This window comes from Branchiostoma belcheri, unplaced genomic scaffold (genome assembly GCF_001625305.1).
Source record: "Branchiostoma belcheri isolate BF01 breed outbred unplaced genomic scaffold, Haploidv18h27 scaffold44, whole genome shotgun sequence".
Lineage (NCBI taxonomy): Eukaryota > Metazoa > Chordata > Leptocardii > Amphioxiformes > Branchiostomatidae > Branchiostoma > Branchiostoma belcheri.
The window spans coordinates 165,719-183,579 of record NW_017804065.1 but is presented as its reverse complement, the minus strand read 5'-3'; the positions used below and the strand labels follow the sequence as shown (position 1 = coordinate 183,579).

Below are 17,861 nucleotides of genomic sequence, written 5' to 3'. Positions count from 1 at the left end.
TTACAATAATTTGTCCATGTGCACACATATGCATAAATGAACAGGATTAGAATATTCACAACTCTCCTCCTGACTTAAGACTTAGAGGTGTTGGCCATCAGGCTTCTAGGGTCTAACTGATGGAAGTGTTAGTTAGCAGCTAGACAGTTATGACATATACATCTGCTTGAGTACTGATTTTTACCTTCTTCAACAGACTTGTTCCATTTCTTGGCCCAATGCTTGAGTGCCTTTGCATAGGATTTCTCAATCTCACATCGCTCCTTGACCATCGTCATGAGTTCGTTACACAGGCGGTACCCGTCCTCCATACGCTTCACCGTGGTCTTGTAGTTCCCGACCTCCCAGAAGGAGTCGGAGGAAGGCTGAGGTAACGAGCCCTCGTCACTCGGCGCGTAGTTCGACATGGTGGTCAGGTCAGAGTTCGGAGTGTAGAATGTTGTCAGTCTTCTACAGAAAAGTTGCTATCTATAAAAATAAAAAACAACAAACAAATCATCATTGTTCTCCTTCCTTCTTTTAATATTATTGCTATTGTAATCTATTTGCACAACAACAAGCACTTTTACAAGGTAGAAAAAAATTCATTCAAGGTATTCACATTGGTAATATGATATCAAAATTTGGCCAAATGTACTAACGCCTGGATCACTACCTGTACTTGAGATGAGGTTCAGGATACATGCAATTTGATTGGATGATGCTTTTGCAAATAAAAAATCACAATCTAGTATTCATTACTATCAGGTGAAGTACATAATCAAGAGATACAAGCTACACACTGCATACATGTATACTGTATGTACAATGATATTGGTTCACCAGATTGAGATTGTAGTACATTTGTAGGTCAAGACCTCTAACCTGAATACAGGTAAAATTTCTGACAGTTTTGCATTGTATTTGCATGTAACGGAACTATTCTTAGCCTTGTCAGTGAGATGAGCTAAAACGTTGTGTGTAATTTGCCTGTTCCATTAAGTCATTAGGTTTTGAGTTTCCATCCCAAAAGACCATTACCACCGTCACTGATGGGATGATCATGTACAAATGTGGCGCAGTATTTCTGTCTGCTGACTGTTCCCAGGCCTTACAAATACAATAGCCAAGGAAATTAGACCATTCTCTTCCTCAATCTGATCTGTATACAGTTACAGACTTTAAAAATTCCATGTGTCAATGAATTTTCAGCTTAATTACTTCAAGGCGCCACACCCCAATTTATTGGGGATTTTAATTTGAAGCTGCACACTATCAGCATCAAGTCTGACTGGCTTTGTCGGGAGATAACTTCAAAGCAACATAACTGTGGATGACATTAGGATATCCTTTCAGCTAGTATAAAACCCAACCAAGTTGACATGTATTTTCTTTGATGTCTCTGATTTTAGTAATTTTTTTAAAATAAAAATTCATCTTTCTAGCCAAAACAAGGCATAGAACTGTCACATATATAAACAGGCGCACAAACATTCAAGCCAAAACAATATTTTACTCCCTTGAGTGATAATCATCTCAGCTACTGTAAAATCAGTCATATAGTCACCAAAAAGCAACTCTTTTCAGAACAACCACCATAGACTATAGGTACATACAAGTGACTGCAACAAGGCTACCAGACAGGCCTGACTTCACCCCCTTACCCACACTGCTTTGTGACCTTTGCAGTAACAAAGACCAAAATAGTCAGCATTTTGTAATACACAGATTGACAGAAATACAGACAAACACTAAGACAGAACAGCCAAACACAATACCTCTCTCTCTTTCTCTTGGGGTCAAGTAGCCAACAGTTTGTACGACGTACCTTAAGATTACTGGAAACAGCTATGGCCAATACACATTTAAAGTACAGTCATGGACATGTCTCTACTAGCTCTGTACAGTCATGTACTTGTAAAGTTGTATGTTTACATTTCATCACTCAGACATGCAGGGCATCTTGATTATGTGCTTCTCCCATTCCACACTTGACCTCAATTTGAACAGAGCATGCTGATGGTGGGATGGCCTTCGTATTTGCTATTCCTGATACATCATCATTCATACTGTGTTACATTACACGTATCCTTGCTTTAATAGCATATTGGGTAGATATACATTACAGCTAGTCTGCGAAACTGAATACTTATGTATGCAGGGCTCAAATAACCACCTGTAATCTGGTATTTACTGAAATAGATATGCTTACAGGTAAAATATCTGAACAACTGGAAATTCTGCAGTCTACAAAACCTGTACAAATGTAGTTAAGAGCCATAAATCACAAATATGCTAAGTAGCAATTGCAATTTAAATCTTAACAGTTTAAGCTACAAAGATCTGCAGTTTACAGTTACAAGGTAGTTTTTGTTGCAGTTTAGATAACTTCACATCACATAAATAAACATTATGAATAGTAGGAAAACTATTATGGAATCCAACAGCTGGAGGATCTGCAGAAAGTTTTTTCTAAATTGTACCTAACATTTCTTATAACTTGGAATATTTTACATTTTTGTAGATAACAGAAACAAGAGGTACATGTATTTTGAGCCCTGCTATGGTTCAGTTGATTCCTACTTTACATATGCAAGAAAGGTTCAAATACCTAACATTTGAGTCCACCTGTTTATACTAGGCCAACTAGGGTAATTTAAAGATCTTGCAGTCAAACAATTTGGCAACCAGCATGGTTTTTGTTGGACATGTATGCATCTGAGTTATAGGGTTAGGCTAAGTGGTAAAAGAAATATAGTGCCTGGGGGCTTTGGGGGAATCTTAACAATAATAGCTAGAGTGGGTGATGTACAGCTATGGGTATGGATACATGGCATTATTATTCATTATTGTACGACAGCAACTATATAGTATATATATGTACCTAGTATCATTACCTTCTGGGCAATGGAATAATTTTGCAACAATGGTATCTTATTTTTGCAAGCCTATTGGATTACACGTATTTCAAATTTGTTATAGACATTGTACATATATATACACAGAAAAAAGACGTGCTATTTGACACATTTAAGACATCTTGTCCACACACACCACTGTAGTGTTAATATTTTGCCCTGAGGAGCCCAACCCTAGGTAAACAGAGACTCTTTTGACCCAAATACATTTCTGAACCGCTCAAATCATATTGACAAAGAACATTTTTCCCCCACCTTCCAAGTACCAAACCCAAATGAAATATGCTGCAGGAATGTGGTGGGCACATATAGATCTAAAGCCATTGCATTGTGAGTCTGACCGTCATGATGAAAATGCTAGCCTCTACTCTGGTGGACTTCCTATCATAACACAATCTGTGCACGAACCAACAGGAGATGGCCTCCCTTACCTAAACCAACTTGCGAGCCGCTGGTATGCCGTAAGATTCCAGGTATGCAAGTAACCGTGCGGCTCTGCTTCAAGTCAGCTGAATGGTGGTGGATCAAGAAGTGACATCCAGGATACACAATGTGTGCACACAACATGGACTAGTGGGAGGAACATCCTGAAAGTTTCACACTGACTCTCCTTCCTGGAGTCGCAGACATGTCAGACTTGGCTTTTTTCATGCTAGATTGTAGAAGAAGTAAAACAACCAAGCACTCCTTCAGACTTATCGAGATGAGTGAGGTCTCCATCACAGTGTGCACTGGAAAAGGATCTGTTCTGGACATAGTTGGCCTAAAGTAATACATGGTTTGACGAAAGGCTACCACCCCTCTGCCCCCCATAATCTTGCAACAAGGAAACTTGCTGCCCTACGTGTGCCTCTTGGCACGAAGGGAACCAACAACAACTACACCAACAACTCTGGCTACAGGAATGTCAGAGCCATGTTACCTGTAACCTGTGTATCCAAGGGCGGGGTGGGGGGACACACCCAAACCAACCCCCGATGTTGTGTACAAGGAAGATCACGTTATAGATGTAATGAAGGCTATTCGTGAGGAAAGTCATGTCTAGACTAACTACACGAGGATCCTGGGATTTGTACAGGAAGTGACTGTATTGTGTTGGCATTGCTGTGGTTTGCGTGTGAGTGTGTGTGGGAGGGGGGTATGAAGTGTAGAACAGAATCCTGCGGATGTTCCTACTAAAATGTGATGTACTTTGCCCTGTAGTTACACCCTGATAATCATCCCGTTATAAAAAGGACACAAAGGTGCATCCTCAGTACGTGATAATGCACATAGTATGCAGGATATGATGGCATAATGTAGGTGTACCAAATTTGATACATAATGACGTTATGGAAATGACTCAAATGGTTCAAGTTCGAACGGATCGATGGATTATTTTGAAATCAGCGCTGTTTGCCGTTCGATATTCGTGGCTTCCGCAAAGGTCAAAACTATCCATACAAACGTCACTACCGCACCTCACGTACCTTCTGCAATCGCTTCTGCGTCGCACCTTTGCTCTCTCGTCGTTTTAAGGTACTTCCGGACACCCAAAATGTTGTAAATGTAAACAGAGCGGCCAAACCGAAGCGGCGGAATGACCAGAACTGACCGTGTCTCGAGTTTCCGACCAGGGGAACCAAGATGGCGACTTCCTTACACCGCATCAAAACGCAACACATTTCCTCATAAAAATATTTCGAGATCTGGAAGATAAGCTAATGTACAAACCAACCTATTATTTATAGCAATAGACTAATTCTCATGTAATCTTCTTTTATTGTTGTATTTATTGCTTTAGCTTAGATCTCAGTAATGAATTTGTTGGCATTAACAGACATCGATGCGGTTACATGCCGTTAAAGTTGGGCGGAGCCAGGAGCCCCTGGGTGAGTCCTGGCGGTGACATCAGAGGATTGGTCATTAATTGTATTACTAATCATATTTCATGTTTCACTCCCTCCTGTGGAAGGGAATGTTATCAACTAACTTGCAAGTATCTCTTATTTAGTCACCAACTCCAAGGTTTATTTTTGGTAACGTTATAAATGTTGGCATAACATTAATGTGTGTGTGTGTGTGCAGGTGCACATGCATGTGAAAGGCATAACTCAAGGACAAGAAGCCATGCAAGCTTGTCATGATACATGTACTTGATTTTTAACCTCCTTGGTTATGCTAAGGAGGAGGTGACCGTCCCTCTATCGGCTTGTTTTGTAACTGCAGGGATGTTTAAGTTCATAGGAGAGAACTGATTGATTTTCACAAGGGGGTGTCTGTATAATGTCCTTGATTTTCATGACTTTTGACATGATGGATAACGAGACAGGTATTTAAAGTGGAAATAAGGTAATATGATATATACTACATGTGTATATGAATACTGTAACATATAATGCATATTATGCTAAAAGTGTGACTTGTGATAATCAATTGGCAAATGTTCACATTTTGTCTGTCTGCAGCAACGTTATACCATTGATTTTCTGCAAACATCGGAGATATAAGAAATTATAAATAGTACATCACAAATGCAACATCTGGTTTAATCCTAGTAGATCTGAGGCAGCTGGTTTATTCACAGATAACACTTGTCCCGATAATGCTTTATACTTAATTCAAAAGGACTAGCTACTGTATGTGTTTAATTGTGTTATGCTTATGGTATGGAGGTGGCAGACTTCACCCCCTTTATGCAATAGCAGATGGCCTCCTCTGATGACATTTGACAAGGAGGCCCAATGATGTAATCGCCCATATTACTTTGCGACCCTTCATCCACCATGGGTTACCCTTGTCAACTTACAAATGTACATTTAATACAATAATACCATATATACAGTTTCTGCCTATTTAAAACAGAGTTAAATGAGTGTACATGTAATGTGTATTCGTCTATGTAACATTACTGTACTACTATAACATGATACTTTACCACATTGTATTTCTGGAGCTTCCAGTCCTACATGACATCTTAGATCTCCTTAAACAATCTATTGCTAGTTTTGCAAAACCCATGTTGTGTACATGATGCAGAGCACAAACAACAAAGGTACCGGTATACACATTTTACTGAGGATTCAACACGTGGCATCCTTAAGTGAATGAAATTTTTATTTTCCAAGTATCATACATTAATATCAGGCAAGAATGGTGTCAGAGAAATACTCTTTTACATGTTAAATCAAGATGTATTGATGTAACCTATGTCAATTTTAAAGGTGTTGTTAGTGGAAGGAAATTTTATTTAAAAGCCTGTATGTGCCTCCTAGCAATACTAGAAACAATTGTTCAAACACATCACTGCACTGTAAATTGTATATTCAGCACATTGCAGATATGGCTAAATAACACCACTTTTAAGAAGGAGTTAGGTATAATTTTTGTGTACAGTTTATTTTCTTCTTCAATGCCCAGAAATGTTGGGGCTTTTGGGCTATTCTATACAAAACTAGTTAAGCTGAAAATTGGAATTTAGTAAGATTGCACAAAAATTGTGAAATAGTCATTTTTTTCAATTATTGCCTGGCATACTGGCCATTTTCACAAAAAATCCAACTGGTTTTGTTTTGTTTTTCGCTACTGACCACAACATTCCAGTACTGTAATAAAACAAGGTTCATACAACACTGTACAAAAATTCAGGAATAATCCATTCCGCTTGTGATGAGGGTTAACTTTTGCCATCTTTTACAACAGCCAGGCAGGTAACACAGGCCCATTACCAATAAAACTTGACTTGGTAAAAAAGCGAGGAATAAGCCGTCTACCAAATATGTTACTTTCACCACAGCAATGATCACAAGCATTGATAAAGGAAAAATTACGCAAGCTATTTGGGTTAATTTTCCTAGCATTCTAACAATACTTAAGCTTAATTGCCTACAGAACAAATGGGCCAGTAGTTAACTTCTACTTGTAATCACTACCTAGGAGTTGCATTGGATTTGTTGGATCATAAGTTCAGAAGAACAGTCAACAAATAAAACAATAAAATCTTCAGCTATATGTTCATGCCTCCATTAGTGAATCTAATATCATGTTATCATAACACATAGCGATACCTGTACTGTGGTGGGCTATCAGTTAAGTCTACACTAACAAAACAATTATTCTTTATTTCTTAAAACCAATTCAAAGTACAATTCATCTTAGCGATCAATCTATGCACCTTTCACTTGTTTTATCTGTAGTCACATCATTTCATATTTCTTGAAATTTTCTGCCAAGTTCACATAAGATCACATTATACCACTAGCTTGGTGAAAAAAACATGTGCTGCATTGGTGTTTTGTAATTCTTAGTATCAGTCCAGGGCCTGTCAAACTTTATCAATATTTATGGCTGTAGTACATAGAATAACCATTGCTAGTGCAAAAGTATGAATACAGTTAAATCAGTGTATGTGTGAGAACTCCTGCAGTACAGCTTCCTGCTGCAAGGCGGCGACATTGATAGACTTTCTGAAGTCGGATATAATTGAACGAACCTGCAGAAAAAGGGAAAACAGCTTATTTGTAAACAGAAGCAGAACAAATGACATGATTTTCTTGTGGTTTTGTGGAAAGGTATGTTATGTTTCTTGGTAAATATCTAGAATAAAGTTGGATGTAAAAACCCACTTGTTGAGAATAAACCTTTTTATACACTTTATACATTTGTATATGGAGTCAGTTATAGCCATATGAAACTGTGTTCGACTCACCAGCTGTGTGAAGAATGCCGACTCCTTGGGTTTTTCGGCGTATCTCTCGTACTGGTCCAGACTTTCCTGCAGTTTCAGCGTCAACGTGTCGTAGTTACTACGGACAACCTCCAGAACCTGGGAAGTGAAACAAACAGTGAAGGTGATCTCAAATAAGTGTACGGCTTATACAGGTTGACAGTACTACAGAAATTCCCTTTAAGCTCTTTTTGATAACTAACAGTAACCTTGGACCATGGTTATAATGTCCTGTCCAAAGGACCGGGACCCTTTCCAGTAGTGTGTGAGTAACAACTTCTTGGTCCAGAGCTACCTGGAATTGTATATTAAGTTGGATCAAGCATAATTGCAATTTTGATGTCAAATAGCTACCTTTGCAGGCTGAAGTTAAGGATATGTTAACATACATTTGTGCAAGGTGAAAAGTAGAAACTGAGTCTCCTTACTTGGTCTTCTGTCAGGGAGGACAGATGATTTGCTGCTGACCAAGAGTCGATCTTGGGCGTGAAATGGTTAACTATTGCCCTGGAAATAGGACGAAAGGGGTTAAAACTGGAGTAACCTGACATACATATACAAAATGTATTTCCTCTCTGTGGATATCACTAGGTGATGCAAGTTTCAACAAATTAAAGTTAATTTCATACAATTTCTTACCATTCAACTCAACTGCATGTGATGAAAGGATGGATTTGATCATAAGATAATAACCTACCTGATGTTGACCAGTGCATTGGTCAGTCTGGTAGCCGAGTCTTTGTGTTCCCCATGGTTAGTAGCATGTCTTAATGCTGGGTGGAACAAAGACAGTATCATTGTCAAAAATGTTTTCAAACACATGTAACAGAATTAGCATGGTCTACATTGTGTGTAAATATAGAATTCAGCTTACCCATGGAGTAGAGGTTGTCAAAGACCGTGTGCATGCGGATAATTTCATAGTACAGCTCATCGTAGCTAGTGGGGGAGGGCAGGAACGTGTCGCCATAGGTGATGAACAGGTTGAACAAATTCACAACCTGTGGAGAAGAGAAGGATGGATTCATGATATCCTGGTTTACACAGACTAGTTACATTACACATTTTGTATCATCTAAACTGAAAACAAAATCATATTATAGAAAAAATATCAATGCATTTTCTGAAGGAATATGTAATCGAGTCAATGATTAGAGCTGCAATACCTAGTCATACACAGATAGTATACTTGTACATACCATGTACATACATACAAGCATCTCTAAAGGTAAACATAATCTGTATCATTAACACAGATACATACCTTGATGGCTAGGTAGAAGATGTTATGTCTGCTGGCCAGGTGAGCCTCCTGGGCTATCATGAACTTCACCAAATTGATAAGAGCTGTAAAATACAAGTAAATGTACATGGATTTGGGCTTCAGATCGCTCCAAACTGTGGCAGGACTTGTAAAAAGTGATGAAGGTAAAAAACTAAAAATTATACTGCTCCTTTACGTATGGCCTGAGACGATACTCAGAAGTACATGTAGATGTGCATTTAGATGTAGATGAAGATATGACAAAACACAAACCTGTCCACAGGTCCTTCCAGGTGTACTGTAACCTCACCCTGCACTTCTTCTGGTAACACAACAGTCTGTGGACAATCCCCAGGCACTTCCTGCAAACAAGCCAGAAAACTACTGTTTATGATTGCAACTGCAAGCATTTCACCATTGTCCCTCATAAGGGTTCTTTTACAGATTTACATAATAAAGAGTATCTTAATTTATTTCTTAATCTGTTCTTCACATTAAGTCTGAAAAGGTAGACAGCGGCTAAATTTGTAAAATTTGCAGGATATTCATGCAACTGCAATTTACAAATCCTCCTAACCTTAACCTCAGCATTCTAAGGTGGTCATTTGACACCTAAATTTGTATTGATAATGGAGTTAGGCAGTAGAGAGGTTAAGCAAGACAGATGTGTGTTTACATCACACTAGAACTAGCCCATTTTGAAAGTGGTTTGTATATAATACCATGGTAATAACTTACATGTAGAGTTCCATGGGGAAGTCCTTCATCATGTGGGTCACTATAAACTCAACTGTCAAGTCTGGAGAAAAAAATTACATGTTATATGCTAAACTTAGTGGATCAACATATAAAACATAAAAACAGGGTGAAACTCTTCTATGTGAGAAGGCTGCTTCTTCTGTACATAACCAGTATTCACAAGGCAATCAGAGTTTTAAAACCTTCCTAGTCCCAAAGACAAAAATGGCAGCAATATAGATGATGTATGGCAATGCTGCATTGTAAATTTTGGGACTTGCAAACACACAGACAAATGGGCAAGGCAAACACAAAACTTCACTAACTTGGGGTGAACTAACAATTGCATTTTGATGATGTTCTTTCTCCTCTATGTTTGATTGTCACAATACTTGGCATACTGTATAGTACAATACATGCTGTTCAAACAAATGCCTGTAAGTTATTGTCATACTTACCTAACCATGCACATGCCAGAGGCCTAGAAGAAGTGTTTGGTACAGCAATCTTTCTGTGTCTCATAGGCTGGAGAAGGGAAGGGGAAAACATAATTATGTACATTTATATTGAGTTTCATGGCAATTTTTATACTAACAACCTTGAAATGTCACTCCACCATTATCATCCAAGAATCAGTTAAAATGCTTTGATCCAAAAATCTCATTTTGTTATTTCAGATGAGACTGATGAATCTGACACAAATTATCATCAGGCCACACCAATTTAATTTGTTGGTTCTCGGATTCGCCTCTTCATTTTTTTCTGATTTGCAAAAAAAAAAAAAGATTCTGGTTCTGAATCAACTCAAAAATGCTCATATTTTACCCCCAACAGTTGAGGAAATTCCTTTTCTTCCTAGTTGTTACAGTTTTTTCCATCTATCAATGCAGTGGTTTGATTAAAAGTTCAAAATCTATACATGTACTTTAAATTTTAACCCAGCCTTTTTTGTTGACTTCATGGCTCATATTGTAGCATTTGGGGCTATAATAGGATGCCTAGACCTGTTTTTATTTTTATTTTTTTTCGCCCTGTCGCTTCATATTTTTTCTGAAAAAATCCGAGAACCAACAAATTAAATTGGTGTGGCCTCAATAGCACAATACCAATTCTTAACATGTTCATAAGACTTACCATTCTATACAGTTGCACCACAAAGTTCATATTGGCGTCATGTAGAAATGAATTTGCATACTGATCCTGAAAACAGGTGATAAGAAACACATTAAAGCTGGCCTTCTGATATTCAGACAAGTACAACAACATATAATAATATCTACATTACAACTGGGAAGACTAGAGGTGGATGTATGCATTTGTATATGTCATATGATAGAATGAACACAAGCATCAGACCCTTACCTCAGCTATACATGTAAGGATGACCAGACAGAGCTTAAAACTGCATAGTCTTTGTTCGTCTGAAAAAACAAACAAACACTGGCTGTCATTATAGAGCCAAAATGAACTAGGATAGCTGAATGTGAAAATATCTTCAGATAACAAGCAAACACACAAACAATGAAAACATAACTCCGTACATGGAAGTTACTGAATGAAACCCATGCCTTACCTTTGATATCTTGCATAACAATGGAGCAGTACTGGAGGAAGGTGACCATGTGGTTGGTGGTCTGACTGGAGTCTGGTGGAGGGGTGGATGGTAGTGGACCTGTACATGTACAGATAGGGGAGAAACCTTAGTGCTCAAAGTTTACATGTAACAGGATTAAGTGACATAGGTTATTTCAACTTCAGAAGGATCAGATGACATGAAGTGTAAGATGAAGAAGCACCTTGCACTGCCTCGCCACCTTGATGATCTGCCTGGGGCCCCAGCTCATCTATATGAAGAAATGGCAAGATGAGGCTGAATATGTCAAGGAGTTGTTTTGACAAAACAACAACTTCATCAAGGCATCTGATGGATGTGTTATCAGAATTCAGTGCAATAAAAACTTGTATACATCATCTCTTTGGACACAACTACATGGAAACTATATCATTATTGTCAGATACATCTGTCATGTTGAACTCACCTTCTCTTGTTCCCTCCACTGCTCGTGTGGTTGTTGGAGAGGAGGGACCAGAGGACGACTCTGTGTGACTCTGCAGAAAAACAGAAAGAAGAGTTTGATCAAACATGTGACAAACATGTGAAAGTGATCTTGAATCAATTTAGCTCAAATGAACTCAATGAACAGTTGCTTAATGTGCGGGTGCACATCGGGTGAGCAACAAAGCCAGGATATGACTTCTTGTTCCAGAGGCTGGGTCACTAACCACTAGACTATGCAGCTACACTTAAGACTGACTGACGCACACACACACACACACACACACACATATATATATTATACATTTTAAGACTATCAGTTCCTTACTGTTGTGAGCACTGTGATGAAATTCCTGTTCAGATGAACTGCTTCATACAGAGCTAGTAGAATGGAGTCATTTGTTCTGAAAGGACAAAAATTAACATACCTTGACTAAAAATACTTGAACTGAAGTAAAATTCAATATACATGAGACCTAAGAAATTCTGAAGGCATTGTACGGACAACAAGAAAATGAGACGCTATGATATGCTTGTAATTTTGTTGATCTCTGCAACTTGAAAATACATCTACATCGTTCTGCTACTTTAGTGTACTAGCAGCATGCAGCGCCACCTTGCAGATTAATTTGGAAGTGCACTGAGGACCAAAATTCAGACAAACATGTTAGAAAAACAGATAAAAAAGGATATGATGACATGTTGGATATAAGTCCTTACAAACTTACCTAACTTTTGCACTGACGCTGTCCGAATCCCCAACAAAGATATTGCCAACCTATGAAGTCAGAAGTAGGTTAATTAATTATTCATGATATGATAATGAGCTTCTGTAAAAGTTGGAAAAACCTGTTAAATTCCTTACTGAAAACAACACATGGGTACAAGTACCCATGTAAAACCCTTGTAGAATTATATCTTACATAAACATGCCACACCGACACACTGTGGGCCTTGGAATTGATCTAAATTAAACAGATAAGATTCTCAAAAGACCACAAACATATGTTTTTTGCAACAATACATTGCACATCCTGCTACCTGTGAGAGCTGATCCTTCTTAGGTCAATAGGTATGATGAGTGGTTCCTCATGCCTGTGCATGACAGGTGTTGTCCCACCATTGTTACGCATTCAACACCTGAGCCCTCTGACCTTTGATTTACACTTGGAAGGATCCATCTATTCTACTTGCCTCCCTTGGTACAATGCAGTCCAAGCTGACCACTTTTTCACAGTCCCTGCTCAAGGAGGCCACCTGTCCAAGAAGACTACTTTACCCTGGGCCTCAGGGTGGGTTTTTTTGGTCAGGTTTGATGTACATTGTAGTAGAGTGTACACAAACTGCAGACAGAGATCTATTATGACTTACCATACTCGTTATGGAAGATAACCATCCAGTCTGAGGTTCTTCCTTTTTCTCTTTGTATTTTCTGTTGAAATCTGTCAGGGCCGATGATATCACCCATCCAAGACCCTAGAGAAAAATCAGGAATTATATCATTTGACCTTTTTCAAAACGTGTTTGTAATAAAACACTTTCTAACCTTACATTATATAAATATAGAATGAGATGATAGCGACTTACGTTTAACGCTAGTTCATCGTCGAGAATAGACAGCTTTACAATATAAGGGTTGACTGACTGGAAGAGAAAGAGGTGATATTGATGTAAGTATATAAAAACTGTACTATCAATATTCTGCAAGACGTTACCTTTTAGATATGATGTTTCTCTTCTTTTACATATGAAGCTTCTTCTCTATTTTCTACTGATACTTGTAACATATATGCAATGTCAAATTTTTGTCCTTGCTTTGCATCTCATGATACGGTCAATCTTGAAATCTTGAATTATAAATCAGGCTAGTACATGTATGCTGAATTTGTGGCTCCTATGGAAGCATTTGGGGCTATGACAATATGCTTAGATCTGGTTTTTTTGTGTGTACCATCCCCTTCTTTGATTTGAAATCTGAGAACCAAAAAATCAAATTTGTGTGGCCTTATGACTAGACTAGACCCACTTACAACTACATGTAAACTATAGTCTTGCAGATGAAAAATAAGTGACATGATGAATACCCTACCTCATACTTTCTATAGTTGACCAGTATAGTTAGCAGCAAGAGAGCATCATGTCCATGGATTTGCCTAGACATTGGATTTGCTAATATCTGCAAAAACATAGATATCAAATGAATGTTACAGATTTTGTTTCATGATAATAAATATACAGCATACTTAATGGCATGAACATAATAACAAAGATTTTATCATCAGGATATTACAAATTTTGCTGCCAATATCATACAATGAGCACCTTCATGTGTGACAAACATGTGAAGATAATTCTGGTCTCTACTACAAGAATGATTTGATTTCCTGTTGTTTTCACAGTACATAGCATACATGTGTTTTCTAAGTGAATTATACACACCTGTACAACTGACTCAAACACACTGTTGATCATGATGTACTCCAGTATTGTGTTCTGGCTCACGTTGTCTGTTGCCTGGGTTTGAGAAAACAATAAAGTTTACCATCCAAAAATGTGTACTTTGAATAATGCCAATGTCTATCAACGATTTTGGGAAGTTGTTGGGAAACAAGCCTATGCTATATTGAAATGTTTGTGATGGTTTTACTTCTGCAGTTTTTGTATTGACCAATATACACCATGAAATTATGACACTGCAAAACATGCTTTTCTTTTGTATTACTACTGTCCTTTCAACTGCAACCTTCAACACTGCAAAAACCTCCTTTCCATTCCTTCTGCAAAATTAAGTCCACGCAAAAATAAATGAATTAACTGTTGATTACTTACAGTGGCAAGGATGAGGAGTAACTTCAGGGAGAGAGTCTTCAGACCAGCTGGGTTTTCTCCAGTCAGGATAGAGTGGACACTTTCTATCAGTCTCTACAGAGGTAAAGGATGTTGATAGTTTCTTGTGAATAAAGGAACAAAAACATTTAACAATACCTGTAATGACTGTAAGATGAACATAACATTTATTAAAAACTTTATGAGTTATTTCAGCATCATAAGCTAGCCTGTTTTATTACAATTTCTAATTATCACGGCCTGACCAATAGTAGGGCTGGCTGCTAGAAGTGTGGGTCTAGCATGACAACCTACCTGCATCTGGACCTCGGCAGCATCAAATCCGACCAGAATGTTGATGATGTCAAAACCATAATCCCCCAGACTCTTACCATACACACCCCGGATCAGTGCACACATGGTCTGAAAAACAACAACAATGGTTTAATGGTATGTATTGTTCGTGTATAATTGTTTTTATTGGTTTAATCCCCTTTATTGAGCACATTTGTATATCTTATTCTTCCAGTAAAGTTGTTCTATTGTGACCTTTTCCAGTAGTGTGCATGTTACGTAAACAACAACAGCCGGGATTTGGATTTCCAACCTCTTGGTCCTAAGGCAGGACTGCTAATCACTGGACTATGCACGCTTCTATAACAACAATGTAGAAAATACAGACTGACCTGTAGAGCATTGACCACCCTGATCTGGTAGTCTTCTTTAAGGGTTAGAATGCATCTGTGGAAGAGCAGGTTGATGTTGTCCTGTAAGAAGATTTGACATTTATGTTTATATAAAAAGATTTGAGATCAGTCAGTGTCAGACTACCTGTATCAGACTACATGTAGTAATACTTGTATCTGTAATTTAGCTGCACAAGCTTTGCAGGCACGCGGTGGCTGCTTGTGAATGAAATGTCTGAATGAAATGTCACAACTTACTCAAGATGTTTTTTGAAGACAACCAGTGAGAATGCCCCTACTTTGTGCAGTGAGTTCCACTCTAATATAATTCTAGGGAAAAATTTGAACATCCCAACCCTTTCTCACCTTTAATGCAACAAGTTGCTCTGGGGTCATTTTTGAGAATGTCTTCTCTATGTATGCAACATTTGCCTGTAAGAAAAGTAGGAAACATGTTATGTTAAATTACAACAATTTACTTTTAAAGAAATCATGATTTTAAATGAGAGACAACAGATAGTCTAGTCAGCCTGCTAAGGTAGCCCATTTCATCACAGGATTACAGTAGCATACACAGTAGCAGAGAGAAAGTTAATTTGAGAAGAATTGGAAACTTCTTGCCTTCATTAAGAAAAATTCATCCCAGAAGTTGGGGTTTCCTAAAGAAGGATCCTCTCCCTGTAGTGAAGGTAAAAAAATAGCAACACAAGTGTAAATGATGTACAATTTGTATCCAAAAACTTTACAAGGAATACTGTGACATCTATAATGACACAAGTCCTTGTATTTGCGGAATTTCTTCATAATCTTCAGCAATTATTACTACCTGAGGGTTCTTCATAGTCTCTATTTTCTACAAGATGTAATTCAAGATACAAGTACTAGTTATATTGTTATTCATATAACGTTAGCTACTGTACCTCTGTAAATAACTTCACCAGGTTTGAAAATTAAATATAAGATATTGGAACTATTCAACCACAACCAAATGGCAGGTGATAAGAGTTTGGTTGTGGTAAAAGAATTTAACAGTCTCACCTTGAAGAAAGACTCATAGATCTGCACCACCTTCTCCTTGAGTGGTTTCTTGGAGGAGGATCCCTTCCTCAGTAGCCCAGACTCCTTGTCCTTCTTGTCAGCTTTTTCTGGGGTTGTCGTCATGTTGAAGGCTAGCTGGTGTCTTCCCTCGCAGTAGAAGTGTTTTTACTCATCGGCTCTAATATATAAAGAGAGAGAGAAAATTAGAATGTTCAAATCAACACAGTCACATTCAATTTGTAACATACAAGGTTCAAAATAAATTTTTGCCTCTTTTGGGAATACCTTAAAGTGAAAACCTGTGACCTCACGTTATTTAGGTTATACAGGAATATTCAACATCTGACTACACAATGACCTACTTGGACTACTTTACGGATGAGATCGTAGAGGACTGTTGGGGTAAAAAAAATGACCCTAACCAAGGCCCTAACTGAACTCTCACCTGTAAAAATTATGATGATACGACAAGTGCCCAACTTTGTCAGGAAATATCACACGACTTCATCTATCTATTCGGGCTGCCTGTCGTGTTTTTGTGGGACTCGAAGTTAGGGAAACAGTCGGGAAACTGGCGTGCAAGACTTTCTTCCACCTCAAACGTATCCAACCTGCCCCCGCCCACTGCTGTGTGATAATTTTTCGGTAATCGCCCCACAAAGTGAATTGAAACGAAGAGGAATTGAACTTCAAGTCCACATCTTAGCTAGAGACCTTCAGGTCTAAAAAGTGCAATATTTCTTACCAGAAATGTTGACTAATTCGTAAAGTTTAGAATGACAAAACAGGGGAGAACAGGGACGTCTGCAACATGGCCAACATGGCCAACACATGCGTGACGTCATCAGACGCAACCATTTATAAAACGGTAAATAATATCAAAGTAAAATACTGCTTTAGATATACAAAAGATAATCTTCAAGATAGTTTGATATGTCTAAGTATGAATACTTGCAATAAGGTCGTTGTGTTTCTTTTCTCTGACTTTTCAATAGCCTATGCTGATAACACAGCCATACCTTTCGCGGAGTGGACGAACCCAAATGTCAACTAGAGTTCGGCGTTGGGCTGTTCCAAAAATAAATATAAAGGGGGTGTGGAACAACAACAACGAGTGGAAGTAGATCTTTGTGTGGCAAAGTTGCAACCAACCGGCAAGATACGCATTATCCAACAGGCTATTTTTCGGCAATGAAGCGGCAGATACAGACAGGTTTCTTAAGGCCTGCATGTTTTCCGTGAGGCGAATAACGAGGTATTTTAATCCAACGTTAACGTTACCATTAATCGTAGCCATTGTGCTTTAAATCAACAAAAGTTGGCATATCAATATTATCATGTGTTCTAACTGCAAAGACCCCAGCGCGCAGTTTTCTAAATAGCGACGCCCAGCGACATTGGTGCGGAACAACATCCACTCTTCCATTCCTGTCCCTGGTGCTGAACAACATTCACACAACCATTCCTGTATGATCTGGTAAACAACATTGACACATCCATCCCTGTCCCCGGTGCTGAACAACATTCACACAACCGTTCCTGTCCCTTGTGTCCAACATCATTCACAAATCCATCCCTGTCCACAGAAGACAGTGATTCGTAGTCGCCATCAAAATAAATGTGAATATGACGTCATCTGGCGTCAACATGA

At 38.3% G+C, this 17,861-nt stretch overlaps 1 protein-coding gene across 1 annotated transcript; it reads right to left on the bottom strand.

Moving 5' to 3' along the window:
* Positions 1–5,420: 5,420 nt before the first annotated feature.
* LOC109478591 (UPF0668 protein C10orf76 homolog) lies at positions 5,421–16,998 on the bottom strand. The gene is made up of 27 exons (XM_019780258.1): positions 16,956–16,998; positions 16,211–16,388; positions 15,794–15,850; positions 15,539–15,604; positions 15,173–15,253; positions 14,802–14,909; positions 14,490–14,582; positions 14,100–14,174; positions 13,750–13,836; positions 13,248–13,304; positions 13,032–13,136; positions 12,389–12,438; positions 11,989–12,064; positions 11,644–11,713; positions 11,401–11,448; positions 11,178–11,276; positions 10,967–11,025; positions 10,739–10,804; positions 10,063–10,129; positions 9,605–9,665; positions 9,140–9,228; positions 8,867–8,949; positions 8,477–8,603; positions 8,300–8,375; positions 8,031–8,109; positions 7,585–7,701; positions 5,421–7,368 (listed from the first exon to the last, which is right to left on the bottom strand). Exons 2-27 carry the CDS (start codon positions 16,331–16,333, stop codon positions 7,276–7,278), a joined length of 2,112 nt encoding a protein of 703 aa, XP_019635817.1. The 5' UTR covers positions 16,334–16,388; positions 16,956–16,998; the 3' UTR covers positions 5,421–7,275.
* Between the last annotated feature and the right edge of the window lie 863 nt (positions 16,999–17,861).